Consider the following 19,778-nt stretch of genomic DNA (forward strand, 5'->3'; position numbering starts at 1 on the left):
AATCAATTTACAACATAATGATATCAGAGTGCATTCAAAGCACAAATAGATTACTCACAAATACAACGATTACTAGTGTTATTCAATACACGACTTTTGAAAAATCCAGATCGAAATACGGTACCGGTATTAGGTATACCTTTTTTAATCTCCGTAATGTCTCGACATTTGAACACCTACCCCCCCCCCCACCTCGTAGTAAGGCCCGTATACACTGAATAAGAGAAACCAACACAAAAACTGAACTTACCACCGAGCCAAACACTTGCAAACATGGTCGTACGATCGTGCTAAAAAAAATCAGTATCAGTCACAAATATGAAATTCTTTATGCCTATCCAGATTAAAATCTAATTTCTAAAAATATTTATTGCTTTCCACACCTCAATGCCACGTCACGTATTTGCAAATATCACAAAAGGCGCGCGCGCGCGAATAAAATCACTGCGCGTAGCAAATGCCAAACATGTATAAAATATTATTACGCGCCAAAGCTCATCCAGTATTTTCCATATAAACAACATAAAAAATAAGTATTATGACATCATATTGACAAAAAACATGACGTCATAATGATAAAATGATGGTGCAATGGGTTTATCGCGCAACTTGTGCGCAGTTTTTTTTTTCATATTTATTTGAGGAATGTGAAATGCCCATGAATTTGTCTGTCACAATCTGCTTTCTGCTTTTGACCCTTAGTTCTACTTTGTTTCTTCTATATCCGGGCTTAGATATTCCAAAGGCCCATTCTGTGCTTCTGGCAGCAATAATAAGATCAACATGCAATGCTATGTCTATTTGGCGGCAAGAAAGAAACAACACCCGTCTCAATTTCTCCTATTCCTTTGATCGTCTGCGAAATACTGCGTCACTTGGCAAATATATGACGTCACATTTTGTCCGCGTGAATTATTGCGCTGAATGGTTGCTACAGCAACGCATCACCAATCACACTCGCTATATATCCGCGAGAAAAATATTGCTTATTGGGATTATTGTTAGTCGAGCTTGACAAGAAAAATCTCAAAATGCCATTGCAAAATCCATTCTCTCCGTCGCGGATTCGACGGCGAATAAGTCGTGAAACCCTCGATAGTGACAAAACGTCGCCGGGTAGAGAAGGTAAATTTGGATGTCGGAGTGCTGCTTTTCAGATGGACAACGAGGAAGCATCTCCGAATGGCAAGGACAACAGACCGTCTCTTACGAGAAGCAAGAAAATGTCGAACAGGGCGGGGGACCAGCAGAGAGGATTTTTATCTTCCACATCGGCTAATTACAATAGGTGAGTTGAATGCAACAGAAAAAAGTTACATCTAGAGATAGATCGAATAATAGAAGGTCTAGACCACAAATAAAGCAATGATGAGATTGAGAGGAGATAGGCCTTGAACTAGAACTAAATATGTTTTAAGGCCTAACTTGTTAGATTTCGATTAAATCTCTCTCGGTAGCTAGCCTAGATATTGAATGGTAGGCCTAGATCCACCATATTTTGGGCATCTGGAGAAAATATTTTGCCTAGACTAGATTTGATATCTATTGAAGCGTGAAAAATTTGGACAATATTGATTGAAATATCTTTACTAATCATCATGAACATTTAATTAAGACTTCTTATCTGACTGTGCACTAAAGCAAGTAAAACCTCTATGATGGGGTGACCATAATTTGCGCATATTTTGGAAATTATCATGAAGGTGATTTTCAAAAAAAAAAATCCTCACAGTTAACACAAAATTAATCAAAATACAAAAATATACCAGACAGAATGCAAGATCAAATTCGCTAACGCTACACAATATTAAAAAGTGGGCCAAGGGTTTTGCCGGTATCGCGATCTAAAAATGATGATCGTCTAGTGCACCCTTGGCTGAAAAAGTGTCATAAAAAGATGTGACTTTAATTTGCGCACGATCGTTTTACACAGCTTTAGAAATAAATCAAGTAGACATAGGTAATATAATGTGTCCGGACAGGTTGTGTATCCGGACGATACATTTTAGAAAGTCATTTGGAAAAATTTACAAGCGAAATATCATCAATTTTTAGTACAAAATATTAGGAAATATTATAGAGAACAAAACAGAAGAGGATTACAACTATTTAATTCATTTTTTGTGTGTGTAATCCAAACACAAAAAAGAAGGCTTCAAAAATATAAAGTGTCCGGACACCCAACCCCCAACGTATCAGATGGAGGTAAAAATGCCATACATTCTGATGGTGTCACACTTACCTTAAGAACTAATTATTTGGAGACCTCTGCTTGCAAACTGGCGATTTCTTGATGCCTGCCTGGCGATAAGATCGACCGTTTCATGAAAGTTGTCGGCACTGACAAGCTGCTTTTCTCCAACAATTACCATAGTAACAGTCAGAGGCCAGTGCCTCTCGGCATATCAAAACCAAGGATTTCACTGAAATTGTCAGCACTGATCACTTTCATAAAACACCCACCTGATTTTCTCGAAGCAGACGCAAAAGGTAACCAACTGTGCCGAGAGGTTCCCAATATTTTACAAATTGAGACCGTTCCTTCAATAAAATTTCGTACTGTATATATTTTTTGGGGTATTTTTTTTGTCATTCAAGATTAAGAGATATTCGACCGTGCGCAAAATTAGGTAACTCGCGAACTAAAGTCACACCACCAGAAAACATGATAATAATGAAGAAAACAATTTCATAGGACCCCCTCCAAAAAGAATTATAACAAAATAAATATATAAATGAATAAATAGATAAAAAGTAAAAATAATATAGTCCCAAAATTTGCAATCATGTTGTTTTTCTTCAAGGAATGTTGCTTTTTGCTTGGATGATGATGGGTGTCCAAACCTTTCAAATTATTCATCAGGCTCGCAAACATCATAACGAAATATTCACATTTTATACAAAACCAAATCAAATATTAATAGCTAGGAAATTAACGGAAAGGTCGTGAACTAAAAAAAAAATGTTGACAAAAATGTGAAGTAGGTCTAAATGTAGATCAAGACGCTTGCGAGTTTCACGGTATAAAATTTTATTCAGATCGACGAGCTTGCATGGGAGAAACGTTCTGAAATAGTGTGGTCAATTCTGTGGACACAATTGTGCAGATTGAAACAGAAATTCAAGCTCAAAGGTGATACATTTTATTTCAGATGGACGCCAATATGTTGAAGAATTCGTTTCACTCACAGTTTTTTTTACGAATTCTCTTGCTAAAAGATGTTTTTTTTCTGGGTCCATTTTCTTAAAGACATTTTATATATATATATATATATATATATATATATATATATATATATATATATATAGGCCCTAATTTATTGCAACAAATTAACCATATTTCTGTAGCTATTAATACATAATGTTATTAGAGGTCTAGGCCTATAGCAAGTTGTTGAGAAGTTCGGATTTCTTTTTTTACTGCTGCAAACAGTGACAAATTCACCGAATTTTCGTTCTGTAGTTCGATGAATACTTTTGAAAAGAACTTAAATATTTCCTTGATAAATGACCATCCGCAAAATATGGACACACGCGAATTTTGACATGAGAAACGTATGAGTTCTAAAAGACTATTTTCCAAAACCGTGTACAAAAATATAAAATGACCACCTGTGAACCTTTCCATAAGACTTGTTATACAATTGCAACAAAATGTCAAATTTATATAGCAAATTCATCACCAGCCAATCAGAAAGGCAGAATTTTGTAGCTTTTAACTTTTATTAGATTTGTTTTTTATGTTTAAGTTTTATGAAACGGGACCCTGCTCGTGTTCGTATTTTTTTTTTACATGATCATCCCAAACATTTTTTGCTTAGCCCCCTTAAAAAACCCGTCCAGCGGCCCCTGACTCCACACTTTAATTTACCCACGCTATTCAAAACCAAGCCACAGGGCCCAACTCATCACATTTTAGAATAACAGAGAAGAGTGAATAAATATTTGATAATTTCCTTACAGTTGATACACCATTTTTCTGCTGATATACTTTAAAGTACTCATTCTGATTCAGGGTGGGGGAGGGGGGGGGGGGGCTATTTAATGTAGACAAAAGTCCGAAATGAAACGTGCAATGTCTTAAAAATGAAATACCGTATTTGAAGTAAAGTATATTTGAGGTTAGAAAACCTTTGACTCGCTCCTCGCGCTCGCATCAATAATTATTGCACCGAATGCCCATTTTGACATAGGCCTATAGTGCATTCATTGGCTTTGCCTCCCACCCCATCTCCTAAATGGAAAACATGTTCCGCCGCCCTTGGTCACATTGGTGTCGATTGACACCAGCTGGGCCTGTGTGTAGCAGGCTGCTGTGCTGTCTGTACATGTTGAATATGTTGAAAAAATGTTTAACGATGCATCTAAATGTGCCCATACACCACTTGATTCTAACTAACTAATATACACGCAACAAAAACTGAGGTGTTAACCGTTGTAACATAGAGGACCACACCAGTCACGTTACATCGGTGTTAAATTTACAGTGTTAGTTCAACACCTATAGGTGTTATTACAACACTTTTGTTCACTCTTAGTGTTATGTTCAATCTCTAGGGTGTAATCTTAGCACTTCAGGGTGTGGTCCTCTATTAACACCAACTGGTGTCAGTTTTAACACAGTTTTTTTTACAGTGTATAGTATTGTTGAATCCTTTTTGTTGATTTAGGTTCCAAGTTTCACCAGTTCCAGCCCATAACGCTAATGGCATGCTATACATGCAGCAATAATACTATTTTATTTTCTTAATATTTACCTTTTTTGTTAGCCACGGGCTTCCTAAAACAAGAGAGAACAAACTGGAAAACTCACTCGGAAATGTTCCATCGTCTCCCCGTGATGCTCGTGAGATCGCTGACATTGTTTCCCCAGCCTTGCCCTACAGCAAAAACTTTGGTAGCTTCGACCTCACTCTCTGCGAGGCCGACGACGGTCGATGTGTCGTGCTCGTCGAGTATGAAGACAGGGTCTTCCTTAACGGAAAACAGGTATTCAAACCAAATGTTCACTTGATTGTCTTCATGTGATTCCCGATTAAAGCATAATGCTACATGTAGATGGGCTCTCTTTTCCTAGTCTGCAGGCACAGACCCTGATTGAAACTTTGATCAGCAAGTGTGTCTCCACGCAAAGACTAGCACATGCAAAACTTGCTGTTAGGGAGAGAACCTTCAGTACACAAGGCATGAGAAGGCTGCACATTCAGACCCTTAACTCGAGTGAAGGGTTTGTACAGCAGATTACTCTAACCCTACCCTCTATATGAAGAAAACGGCAGAATTTGGTTGATTTCAAAAATAGAATTGCGCATGCATAGTGGTGACCGAGTCGTTTTTTAATATTGACCATGCATGCGCTAAAAGCTATAGCTAGTTTGTTGCTTTAAAAATATCAAATTTTCGCTAGCTAGTTTGTTGCTTTAAAAATATCAAATTTTTGTCCTGCTGTGTTGTTTAACATGTTTAAGGCATCATACATGTTTTATGAGTTTCACGCTTCCATATAGCACAATCTAATATTGCACTCATATTAATTAGTCCTATTATTTTATTCACAATTCATTGATATATATCAAACGAAGAAGAACATGTTAATCGGCACGGAAATAAATATTCATTTGAATTCAATTGGATTCAGTGATAAATCGCACATTATCACCACCCCAGCAACTTATCACTCTGTACATTCCTAATGTCCCTTCATTGTCCCATGTAAAAAATTAAAGAAAATGAATATAGAAAAAATGATTACGTACATGCACGAATAACTTAATAACTAAGAAAAATAAACAAATGAATAAATAAAAAGTAAAAAATAAAAGCGACCACTTTTTCTATTCCTGCTTTATCTGTAGCTCCGAATACATCTATATGGAGGTTGTTTCATGTTATCAATATCTATGATTAGTGCATTTTGGTGAAGCAGTGTTCCGAACACGACGCCCCCCCCCCCCCCGGCCCAATTGCGTCATAATGCCTGACTGGGTGATTTCAAGTCTGGTGTTGGTGTTAGTGTTGGAATTTCGATTGCTTCCCCTAGCTCCAAAACCTATTCTGAGTTTGTAAAAATGATCCAAAATAACATTATTGATATCTCAACATCCTGTGAGTGACTTTTCAGGACCGTCTTCATTTTATGTTTGGTGTTATACTCATGTAAAAATTGACCTAACGCCAACACCAAAAGGTCAACACTGGACTTGAAACCACCCACTGTCTTCATGTGAATAATATGTAATTACGAAATGTGTTGCTCATGTGTGTATTTGATTTTTTAAGGCGTGTATCAATCAAATATGATTATTTAACGTCACCATCCGGAAGACATGGCCAAGGCTCGAACCTTTGCATCAATTTGTAACTTCCCCACAGCTTGGATTACAGGCGCACGCCACAACGCCCATTTAATGTTGTTCATGTTATATGTACATTAGATATACATCACGCTTGATGGCATAGTGGCAGACAGGGATGGACACCCAGACAAAGATCTCCAACGAAATTATGAATGCGTGCTTCAAGAAAAACGGCGCATGCGCAGGAACTCTGCGACAAAGACAAACAGTGGAGTTGGTCAAAGAAGGTGAGGATATAATGCAAACAAGAATTAATATCACAAACAGTTTTTTTTCTTAAACATGGTTAGGACAATAAATCATATTCCCCATGCTAGCATTGGCAATAATTTCCATTTGTAAGCATATCACATTTTAAGACTCCATTTTTGGAAGCCATCTTGGATTTTTGGACACCGTACCACTTGCTGTCCTTGTAATTCAATATTTTCTGCAACAGTAATAAATAGAATTAGTACTGAAGTACATTATTGAGATTTTGTTAATTTATTGTTTAAGCTATGATACTGATATTATTTGGGGCTAATCTCGATTAGAATCTTGCTATTATGTTAGCTCAATTACCAAATGTTTTGTTTATATGTGATGTACTATTCCTTGTAATTGTACCTGACGGTGATATTTGGTAATACAATTCAATTCAATGCGCTTCAGAGCAGAACAACAACAAAAGTTTTACATGTAATATAACATTAACAATCATTTGTATTTTAACATTGAATATATTAAAGCATTATCAATCGTTCATTTCTTTTGCAATGAATATACCTTTAGTGGCTTGGCAAGGAAGAAAGCTCGGAACTTGTCAAGAAGTTTTGAACCTGGCCTGGCAACTCCTCTATCTCGATCAAAAAAGCAGGAGATCTTCAATGACTCAGGGTAAGATAAATTAATGCAAGTTTCCTTTATGCGTTTCCATAAATTCCTTTATGCGTTTCCATAAATTTACATATAATTTGCAGTGAAAAGTCTACGCCCAAGGCGTTACTTTATATTTATTCAGTTATCTTTTTTTGCAAATGCACAAGACAAACTTTCTTTTAATGCCCCCGTTACTTATAACGAGCGATTCTAACTTTTCTCAACTTTCCAGTATATGTATACGGTTATACCAACGCACCACTTTTTCAAAAAGTGAAGTAAATTCGCGAGGTTGTAAGCAATGCTTACATAGTAGACTTGTTAAGAGGTTGAACGCTGCATTTTTTAGTACAAATGTCCCACTTGGCACAAATGTTCCTTGAGTCAAAAGAAAAAGATTCATCCAAAGAGACACGCTGTATCTATGCAAATAAGCAAGTAATTTGCATAAATTTGCATATTGTGTCAATATAGGAAAAACAAGTAATTCAGAATAAATATTTCACCAGAACTGCCCTAAAATTGGAAATAAAGACTTAGGGTAAGACAGGGAAGAAAACTGTCATAAAATAATTGGGCTATCCTTGTTTATTATTACCTAATTTACATATATTATGCAAATTATAATTTAAAAAAGAGTAGTTTTCAAGAATCCTGAACTGTTTTAGAAATAACGGCAATTAATACGAAATGTCAACATTCTGCATGAAAGAGAATATATTAGCGAAAACATCGATATGTTTCATGACAGTATTAGTGTCTTAATTTGCTTAGAAAGAGGGCAAATATGTCAAAATGTATGACGTGATATTGCGCTAAAACGAGACCAAAACATCCTCTATGTCACAGTCACACTCACGAATCGGACAATAAAGCGATCAATGGTATGTCATTCGAGATAACACAATCTCAACACAATAGCTTCCATCGGCTTCTCGTATCGCTTTTGTTGGTGTGTCTGCCACATCGTAATCTGTGATACACACGGGCAAAATGCATTTCGGTATCGGTAAAACACTATTAATTTTGTTTTATTTGTTTCTCTTGGAAAATTTACAGGAGACATTGCTTTGCAGGTTACTGCTTAAATGAAGCTCTGGCACATGAATCCTGACGAATGTAACCTACCTCAATCCACATTTTAACTTTGTTAAAATATATATCTTTTGGAGACCCCAAAGTGGCAAAACTGCATCTCCCCGGCATTCCCGCTACTTTACAAAACCAGTTTGACTTGTATTATCTACTAGTACTTGGAAAACACAGATGTATGAGACATCAGACAACATGATTCCTGAAAAAAAAATATTTTTGATTATTTAAGCCAACGGGAGCCTTTCGAATTTACCCCATCCCCTCTCCGTATTTCGACTTTAAATACAAAAAATATCTTGTTTTAAAGCCATCGGCAAGGCAAATTGCGTTTTTTTGTTATAATAAAGCAACTTTTATATCTATATCTTTATATTTACATTCATCATTATTGATATTATTATAATTATTATTAATATTATTATTGTTATTATAATTATTATTAATATTATTATTGTTATAATTATTATTACTATTATTGTTCGGCCGTTTGTAATTAGTGCTCTAGCACAGTAAAGGCTATAACCCAACAGGAGCATGCCTAGGATACCCTTTCCCTTTTTGGTTTTATGTATTTAAAAATAGTTTATTGTCTTTAGAACTCTTAAAAGATTACTTTTGTTTGTATTGATACCTTGGAATAGATTGAGGAGAAAATACTCTTCAATTGACATGTAGAGGAGCTGTGGTAAAGTGAAGAACAGCCACACGGCCCTTTATTGATTCCACTCTATGTTGAATTTAAATATTTTGAGAGCCCAATTTCTTCTCAGTGACGTACCGTGGGCCACGGCAATGGGGGGGGGGGGGGCACCAGCAAAAAAATCGAGTCACTTAGGGAGCGAAGCGCGCTAAGTTTTTAGGTATACTGACCTAATAGAAACATTTTAGGGACAAGCAGTGCTATTAAACGGATTTGTATCTCACTGATTGAATAATGTGAGCACGAAGCGCGAGCTGAACATTTTTGATATTCAGACCTAAAAAGGGACATTATAAGCAATTTTTTTGTAATCATGATAACCTGCCTCGCTATACAATGCGAAGCGCGAGCTGAAATTTTTGTATATATTGACCCAAAATGGTGAATATATTTTAGGAATCCATTAAGATTATACATATCTCAGCAAAGTTATCTAATGCTAGTACCAACCTTTGTTGAGTTTGTTACAATTACATATAAACACATTAAGCATTTTTTGGAGACATGGTAATCATGATTATCATACGCATCTCACTAATCAAATACTGCGAGTGCGAAGCGCGAGCTGAAAATTTCGGAAATTCAGACCTAAAGAGGGGCATTCTAAGTCTTGTTTGTTTGCAGGAATTCACTAAGACTGTACGTATTTCATTAACCAAATGATGCGAGCGCGAAGCGCGAGCTGAAAATTTTTGATATTGAGATCAGAAAACTAGACATTTTAAGGACTGATTTTAGAAATTCATTGAAGAGTAGACATCTCACCAAATAACTAATGCGAACGTTAGCACGGACAGGAAATGAGTTATATTAGACCTTAAATAGGGCAATCAATTTAAGTAGTCATAAAAAATAGCAAATGTCACTACACGAAAAAATTATGACTCGAATTGCGAGGTAATGTATTTGGTGTACAGTATTGATTTGAAAACAGGAGGTTTTAGTACATCAGGATTATTTATCTCTTTAAACGGTATATGCCAGCACCGGGAACAATAAAGTCATAGGCCCTGTGAGCAAATAATGTTTCATAAAGTTTGAAAAAAATGCTTTTTCATGTAATATAACATAATTATAATATAATATAACATTTTATAATGAATATAATTTCTTCTTACCCCACTACGTTTTTCTTCCTTTCTCCCGCTTTTTCTTCCTTTCCCCCTTTTTTGGCCAGCCGATTGTTAGCCCCCGTAGTTACGCCACTGTTTCTACTACACACAGTAAAGCCTCTTTGCGTTCTCCTCTTGAAAAAAAAACATAGAAGGCATTTTTTTATTTCTCATGATATAAGTTCGTGTACGTGACGGTGGCCTGTCGAAGTTGCCAAAAAACCGTTTATTTTGTTTTGACAATATATATTTAGAATATCGTCTAAATGAAGCCCTCATCTGGAAAAGGGTACTTATTAAAGGCAGCATCTACATTATCTAGAGGAGGCCTTGGCACTTGGAAGAGGCTGAAGCTTGTTTGATTTCTTGGGACCAAAATTTTACATTAAACCTTTTTCGTTTTTCAAATTTACATCAATAAATTTTACAGGAAATAAACAAAAAGGATTGCACTACAAAATGATTTTTTGGGTAACGTTTCTTTTTCGTTTTGTCACATCTGCCGGAATTCCAAGGGGTGCTATCTATCGAGAATAACACACGCAGCACATTTTGCTTGTCAAATATATTTTCGTCAAAATGACCTTTAATTTTTAGGTAATAGCGTTTCATTTTTTTGCTTGTCAAATTTTCCAGACCCTTGTCCCCCTACCTTTTGGGAGAAATTTCCGCCCCTGATACAAAGAGAAGTAATCTTTTAAGAGTTCTAAAGACAATAAACTATTTTTGAATACATAAAACCAAAAGGGAAAAGGGTATCCTAGGCATGCTCCTGTTGGGTTATAGCCTTTACTGTGCTAGAACATTATTACAAACTGCAGAACAATAATAATAATAATAATAACATTAATAATATCATTAATATAGATAAATATGAAATATAGATATAAAAGTTGCTTTATTATACCAAAAACGCAACTTGCCTTGCCGGTGGTTTTTAAACACGATATTTTTTTATTTAGTGTCGAAATACAGAGAGAGGATGGAGTAAATTCGGAGGGCTCCCGTGGACGTATAGGCTTAAATAATAAAAAAAAAACTCTCTTCAGGAAACATGTTCACTGATGTTTCATACATCTGTCTTTTCCAAGTCGATAATACAAGTCAAACTGGTTTTGTAAAGTAGCGAGAATGCTGCGGGGGAATGCAGTTTTGCCACTTCGGGGTCTCCAAAAGACATAAATTTTAACAAAGTTAAAATATGGATTGATGTGGGGTACATTCGTCATGATTCATGTGCCAGAGCTTCATTTAAGCAGTAACCTGCAAAGCAATATCTCCTGTAAATTTTCCAAGAGAAACCAATTAGAAACAAATAAAAAAAATTAATAGTGTTTTACCGATACCGAAATGCATTTTGCCCGTATGTATCACAGATAACGGTGTGGCAGACACACCAACAAAAGCGATACGAGAAGCCGATGGAAGCTATTGTGTTGAGATTGTGTTATCTCGAATGACATACCATTGATCGCTTTATTGTCCGATTCGTGAGTGTGACTGGACATAGAGGATGTTTTGGTCTCGTTTTAGCGCAATATCACGTCATACATTTTGACATTATTTGCCCTCTTTCTAAGCAAATTAAGACACTAATACTGTCATGAAGCATATCGATGTTTTCGCTAATATATTCTCTATCATGTAGAATGTTGACATTTTGTATTAATTGCTGTTATTTATAAAAACAGTTCAGGATTCTTGAAAGAATACTCTGTTTTAAATTATAATTTGCATAATTTATGTAAATTAGGTAATAATAAACAAGGATATCCCAATTATTTTATGACAGTTTTCTTCCCTGTCTTACCCTAAGTCTTTATTTCAAATTTTAGGGCAGTTCTGTTGAAATATTTATTCTGAATTACTTGTTTTTATTATATCGACATAATATGCAAATTTATGCAAATTACTTGCTTATTTGCATAGATACAGCGTGTCTCTTTGGATGAATCTTTTTCTTTTGACTCAAGGAACATTTGTGCCAAGTGGGACATTTGTACTAAAAAATGCAGCCGTAAGCCCTTTTTTTGCAGTTAACAAGTCTACTAACATGTATAGAAACATACCAGGCAGTATGAAGTACGGATACGGTGAGGTCATTCACTCCTGCGGGGATTGATTGTATTGTCATGTAGAAATTCGATGATTCAGAATGATATGATGATCAGAATTATTTTGATTTAATAGGGATACGCTCTCGGAAAGGGTTTGGCTCCAATTTGACGGTTTTCCAATAAATCACGAATAGAACGAATACAGACCCGCAATGGCTGGAAGAGCAATGCAAGACATGCAGCATCGATATGGAATTTACCCTGAAAAAGTTGATGTTGGTGAAAATTTACAAATATTGTGGATGAATGGCGTCATCAATAAAGATTGAAGCATTGCAGCTGATATGTTAATGCCAGTCATTTACGGTGGTTAAGAAAGGGGATATAATTTTACTGAGATTTGAACTTGAAAGGAAAACTGTGATAAAACCAAAACCTTAAAAAATGGTTTCGTGCATATGCAATAAAACATATAACTTTGAAAAAGAAGAACTTGTACCCTTCGCATTCGAAGCACCATAACTCAGTGAACGGTGACAATATTGAATTGAATTTATTATCAAATATCACTGTCAGGTATAATTACAAAAAAATAGTACATCATATATAAACAAAACATTCGGTAATTGGAGCTAACATAATAGCAAGATGCCAATCGAGGCTAGCCCCAAATAATGTCATTATCATAGTTTAAACAATAAATTTAACTAAATCTCAATATTGTAAATCAAATTCAATACTAATTCTACTTAACTGTTGCAGAAAATTTCGATCATTTTTAGTGAACATATTTACACTATTTACAAGAAAAATATCTTAATTATTGACAAAATTTTATGTAGAATTATTTGTTTTCAGGCAGTATTTTACCATACCAAATCAATTATAATTTTCCAGTAGCATTAATTTTAACGATTTGCTAAACATCTTACGACTGCGTTTCTAATATTACTTGGCAGATGATTCCATAAAGTAGGACCATAAAATGAAATTGATTGTTTTCCCAAATTGGTATTACTTTGCCAAGATTAACATTTCGCTTTTCTCTATTTCTTGTATTGTAAGGATGGTCTATAAATGAAAAATAATCAATAACACTATGCGGCAACCGATTATTAATAAAATCGTGCATAAATACTCCTATCAAATATTGGTATTGTTTGAAAATATCGAGAATATTTAGATCATAAAATAAAGGAGCAGAGTGATAAGGGCTTATTATAATCACTCGGGTCGCGTTCGCGTTCGAAATCACTCGGGTTTTGGATTTTTGGCGATATTTTTTATTTGCTTAACATAACAAACAAGCAAATCAGCCATGTGGCTCAACTATCCTAGAATAGATCCAGACTTCTACTGTTCTTATACGAGGACTCCGAGTCGGACTTGCCATATCTGCCACATCGATATTACATCGTCATTCCCATGTGCGGACATGCATGCCTGCATGCAATTGCCCCAAGGCGGGACCCAGCCACGGTCGGACAAGGCGTGCATCGGTAGCATGGAGCAAGGTAACGTGAGTCGAGCCGAGTTAGATCCCACGTTACAGTGCCAGTCAGTCCGCCGATATTTTATATCCGATTTTTCCTTCAAGGGCATGATCGAAGATTGGCAGGTGATCGCCGATTGTGGTAAAATCGGGAGCCGATTTTAAAATTCATTTAAAATCGATTTCCAAAATCAATTTTAAAATCGATCTAAGATCAATTTTAGATCAGTTTTAGTATAAGTTTTTAAAAGCCCATTCACATTTTTACTGATGCTGACGAAAAGTTAGCTTGGTTGTCAGAGCATTATTTGTCCTGCGTCGAAATATCTGGAGTGGAAACAACATGCAGTAACTAATTGCTTCGGCTGTCGCGCAACTTCACTTCCCCGTTTTATTGGAACATAATGCATAAACATATGGCCATTTGGTCCCTGTACAGATCGAGCTAGAACTTCGGTCTCTGTATTGGTGAGTGGAGCTAACGGAGTTCAGCGGAACAACGAACATTACAGAGACCGAAGCTTTTGGTCTAATTACGTATATATGCATAAAACCATGGATGGCTGGCTATGCATACCGCTGAAGACTGACTGGCACTGTAACGTGGGATCTAACTCGGCTCGACTCACGTTACCTTGCTCCATGCTACCGATGCACGCCGTGTCCGACCGTGGCCGGGTCCCGCCTTGGGGCAATTGCATGCAGGCATGCATGTCCGCACATGGGAATGACGATGTAATATCGATGTGGCAGATATGGCAAGTTCCGACTCGGAGTCCTCGTACAAAAACAGTAGAAGTCTGGATGTATTTGCTTGTTTGTTATGTTAAGCAGTAGGCGAGTGCATTTAATTTGAGGCACTTGCCGGCTTAAAACGAAACTAGAATTTCAATTTCATTTCATTTTCCCAGCGTGTTTGTCCCATTGAAGACAACGTTAGAAAAAAAATTGCATCCAAATAAAAAAATCGCCAAAAATCCAAAACCCGAGTGTTTTCGAACGCGACCCGAGTGATTTCGAACGCGAACGCGACCCGAGTGATTATAATAAGCCGTGAGAAGTATGATGGTTGAATGTCATTATTCTAGCTATTCGTTTTTTAAGTAATAATATAGGGTTCAGGGTTGTTTTGCACGTCCCACCCCATACTTCCAGACCATACATTATATGTGGTAAAATAAATAAGTTGTATAACATAACTAATGTTCTCTTTGTTACATAATTCCACAATATTGTGATGCCGGCAAGGTGTCAAATTAAAGCCGATGAGTTGCTCAGTTATACATGATAGAATTAAAAGATTCAAGTACGTTTTCTAAAATTACGGATAGCTGACTTTAAATACCCTTTTTTAGATACATCCTGTATAACTCTCAAAGCCCGAGAGAGCACCATACCTGCAATCGACTTTATAAAACAACCCGCGATGCCGTTCCGATGACCCATACTTTATTCCCCTTCAAAGAATAATCCGAGTGCCCTTTTTCCAAATCATGCTGTATACAAACTCTTCGCGTATCTTTGCTTCCCAAATTGAATTACTTCAAATATTTTTTCTCTCTCTCTCTCTCGGTTATTCTATCGTCTGTGAGATAACAATTTGTTTCATGTTATTGGGGACAGCCTACCTGTAATTATATATTATCCAAGTAATCTATGCTTATGAGTGCATGGGCTGAACACTTTATACGACTACGCCACTCTGATCTGGATCATTCATTCATCTTTTACTGAATGAAGCATTCTGTCCATTGCATGAATGAAAAAGAATTCAATAATGGGGTTCGTATATCACCTCAGAATAGATCCTTGTCATTTAAAATTTATTTAAATTGTAATGCAAACTTTGCTCATGCAGCGCGTGATCGGTCTTGTCGCGTAAATACAGTATACAAAACACGCGGTTTAAACGACGATGTTTTTATTGTGCTGCCTTGGGCGGGGTCTCGGTGCACTTGTGCAATTAACAAAATCGTATGGATTTAAAATTGCAAGATGAATCGATCCAAAATTGCATAATGGCCTGAATAATCGACGAATGTTCGTATTTGTATGACACCTGCAACGTAGAACAGTCCTTATCATATCGTTGGTTGTTTGTTATCGATAATTCGATGAGATACCTTTCATCTCTTGAAATATTTTATCCATTGCATTCAAAACATTCATTATTTGCATGATATTCGTATTTTGGTATTGTCCTGCCTACAAACGTTGACATCATTCTTCACAATCCACAGTACTCATTAACATTCACACGTACTGCATAGATGATAATTGATCCGACATAGGCGCTAAAAGCATTTCGTTTTTCATTCGATCTTATTTTAGTAAGTATAAGTATGATTTTAGGAACAAAAAACAATTTCCCTTGCCAATGTGTAAAACAAAGAGGTACAAACAGAGTTTTATCCCCCTGGTGTCTGTACAATCTTCAATAGCAAGAATAGTCTCTCGCGCTTTAGAAAATGAGTTTGTTTAATACTCTGTTGAAAGGATCAAGCACTCTCTCGATGTCATACATTTAATACATTTTTATATCTAAATATTGCGTTGGATTCGCTATAGTGTTGAGTTTGTATACTTGAAAGTGATGCAATGTACAATTTCTCCCAGGTTCATTCTCTATGCTTCCATTTCCTCCTCTTCTCTCTCTCTCATCTATTTTTTTATTCCTTTCCTCATTCCTTCTACTTTTTGACCCCTTACCCCTTTTCGTACTCCCTCCTCCTCTTTGCATTTTTTCTTTCTTCTTCTGCTTCTCTTCATATTCACCATGTTTTTCTTCTTCATTTTCTTCCTTTTTATTTCCTTCCTCTTATTCCTCATTACTTTTCCCCAAATCTTTCTCCTTCCCATCAGGATTATCTATTAACTATCCTAATTTATTCTGAATGATCTGGTTTGACCATTATTAGGAATTGCGGTTTAGGTTGTTTACCCCCATACCCTCTTTCATGTGAGTTTTTTGTCAGCTTTGAATTGATATTCTTGTTTTCATTCCCTGCTTAATCTTCATATTCCGTTTTCCTTCTTATACTGATTATTTCCTGTTTGTTTTTGGTATTAATGTACAGTGTATATTGTTACAAATTTCTCACTGGTTTTTTTAAATATTTATTTGATATGTAATTGTGAATTTAATTGTACTTCTTTGAATTGTCAATAATCCAACTGCCATAGTTGCAATGAATGAATAAATAAATAAATAAATTTTCCCTCCCCATCCCACCCCCTTCCGTCGCATCCAGAACTGATATCGTCACTGAAATGTCTGACATCGAAGGGTCGTTTAGTGACATCATTGCTAGACTGTGTGAGGCAATCCTCCGATACAGCAACCGTGGTAAAGACGGGAAAATTCCTGAAAACCATCTGGGTGGCAAGCTCCCAAAAGAAGAGGTGTCGGGCTATGTCAATGCCACCCTGGACCGCCTAATTGACCAGTTCCAATCGGTGGTCGAGCTAAGTACGAACATCGATGACGAAGGTGACGAAAGAAACGCAATTGTCGATGACGACGCAATGATTGAAAAGTGGGTAGCTGAGGCTTTCAGCGATACACACGGCGAAAAGGATGAAAGCCATAAGGTAGAGACAAAGGGCAAGACTGAAAAATCTAACCAGAAGCCATCGGGTGTCCGCACAGTAGGGACACAGGTCAAGGAAAGACGGGCGGAGAAGAAGGATAAAGAAGGACAAACAGAACTGAGCGAAACGTTCATAGAAAAGCTTGACAGGGGTGAACAAACAGAAAAACGATTTACTGGCATGACTGGTGATGAAAAGCTTATCAGGGAGCTACGAGATGAGAATCGTTTGCTTCAAGGAGAAGTGTTTGCCTTGGAATCAGAAATGCGTGAAATACAGGAACAGCAGCAAGAGCTGGAAAAGAGATTGGAGGAAGAGACGGCTGCTAAGTTGACATCCATGAAACATCTCGCTGAGGTTGTCGCTAGCCGAAACAATACCAAAGACGAGTCGACCAACACGAGAAAGAAACCAGGAGATAGCATCGGGAAGGAACTTGTCAAGACAATGGATAAAGAAGTATCATCGAAAACTTCAATTGTACATTGCACAACTAGTTCAACAAGCGTAAATAGCCTGTCCAGTGTCACCAGTAGTGAGTCCGAGACTGCAAGTGTCGAGGAGAGCAGAGAACCAGGGGTTGGCATGCGCCAAAGGAGTCGTGCTCTTAAATCTGAGATTGGCAGGTTGAGGAACGTCTATTCAGATGTGGAAGACCAGCTGTCAAAATTAGCAGAGGAAAACACCAACCTTCGACTTCGCATAGGGAAGTTGAGCCGGGAGGCTAAAGATATGAAAAATCACATGGAACAAACAGAACTGGCATGCGAAGAGTATCAAGAAGAAATAAAAAATCTTGACAAGGTAAATTCTCAATTGGAAAAGAAGGTTGCAGGAATTAGCAAAGAAAAGATTTTCGTAGAAGAGAAACTCGACGCTGCGAATGACGAGTTGACAAAACTGGACTTAGATCGCCGAAGGGCTGAGAGGGAACTCCTCGAACTTAATAAGAAACATGAAAGCCTGTCAAGAGAGAAACATAACTTGAGTGAGGAGTTTGGAAAACTGGAGAAATCTCACTTGGAAGCAAGCGCCAAAGCAGCAAAGTTATCAAAGATCAGTGCTGAAAGTGAGGTACAACTAGGGATCCTACGAGGACAGATCGGGGATATGACCATCGAAACAAATCAACTTCGTGGAGAGAATCAGGCTAATTCAGACGCCAGGCAGAGGGCTGAACGTGAGAATCGGAAGCTGGCATCTGATCTGAAAGCAACTCGCAAGATGAGCAGTGAACTCTCTGCTGAGGTCCATCAAATCAGATCGAAGGTGGACGCCTTAGAAGATACTGTTAATCATCTGGAGTTAGAGAATGCTCAACTCAAGGAGAAGAATGTTCATCTAGTTGCTAGTAAAGACGCACTGGCCAAGCAAGCTTCTGATGCGGAAGCTAGGAACATCACGATAGTCGAAAGCCTCAAAGAACAGGAATCGGAGTTGTACAAGCTCAAGAGAGAAAATTTCGAGCTGCGAACAACTGTCGAACACATAAACATGATTAATGCAAGCATCCGAACGAGATTGGACAATTGGGGAAAAGAAAGTGTTGATATTGGAAAGAGAATGAAGCACTTGGTTGGAGTCAAGGCAGAGCTGCAGAGTTTTATTCAACAGCTTAACTCTGTCAATACCAACATTGAAGAACGCTTTGAAAAGATGGACTCTGAATATGCTGACTTAGAGCGTAAGTTACAGGCAGTAGGCAAGAAAGACAACTGCGTTGATGCCCAAGAGGTCATCCGTGATTGCATGGCTAATGGCAAAAATTCACCAATCTTGCAAGAAATCGACTGAACTCTCAGTTTCCTTTCTATCAATATGGGAGCTGTCACCAATGACCAAAAATAACTTGCCCACAATGAACTGTTTATTGCCTTTTGTGGACCCCGAACTCAGTGATGCCCCATGGTGATTCATCAAAGAATCAAGAGAAAACTCATGCGTGAGGGAAGTGCACACTGAAATATACGTGAAACCGTCCATAAATTCTGGTGACTAAAAAACCCTTTCTATCTCGTCTTTTAGGTAACTTTACAACTTCTAATATGAGGAGTACAGTGAAGAAGAATTACTCCTTCAGGAAGAGGATTCGCTAATTTTTGTTGTTCATGGCCTAACAATTTTGGCTGCTTACACAAAACTTTTTTTTTTCTGGCGACCTGTTGTTGGTTTCAGGTGGCCGGTCACTAATAAGCTCTAACAGATTTATTTACATTTCTATGGTCATTTTCAGTTACAGTCACACATTTTCGGATATTATTTTTATTGTTGCTAGAAATAAATTCAGCATACGTGTTTAACACGTGATTCTGTTTAACTTTCCCCTTACATGCCTTGAAAAGGCCTCACAAATAATCATTAATATTTTGGCCAATTTTGTGCTGACCATATTCTCTATGTAGATGCATGTGTTTAACTGTATAGTTCATTAATCAGCTTACTAACATGATAAGGATTATTCCAAATGGGATTGTGCGTAAGGTGATGTAATCCATAGTTTGTTTTGCTTATTCT

At 37.0% G+C, this 19,778-nt stretch overlaps 1 protein-coding gene across 1 annotated transcript; it reads left to right on the forward strand.

Annotated features, from left to right (window-relative positions):
- The first annotated feature begins 1,031 nt into the window (after window positions 1-1,031).
- On the forward strand, window positions 1,032-19,312 carry LOC121413013 (myosin-10-like). Its single transcript, XM_041605777.1, has 5 exons — window positions 1,032-1,288; window positions 4,770-4,989; window positions 6,435-6,583; window positions 7,131-7,235; window positions 16,925-19,312. The coding sequence occupies exons 1-5, from the start codon at window positions 1,032-1,034 to the stop codon at window positions 19,056-19,058; spliced, it is 2,865 nt and encodes a 954-aa protein (XP_041461711.1). The 3' UTR covers window positions 19,059-19,312.
- Window positions 19,313-19,778: the final 466 nt, after the last annotated feature.

Source organism: Lytechinus variegatus, chromosome 4, assembly GCF_018143015.1.
Source record: "Lytechinus variegatus isolate NC3 chromosome 4, Lvar_3.0, whole genome shotgun sequence".
Classification (NCBI taxonomy): domain Eukaryota; kingdom Metazoa; phylum Echinodermata; class Echinoidea; order Temnopleuroida; family Toxopneustidae; genus Lytechinus; species Lytechinus variegatus.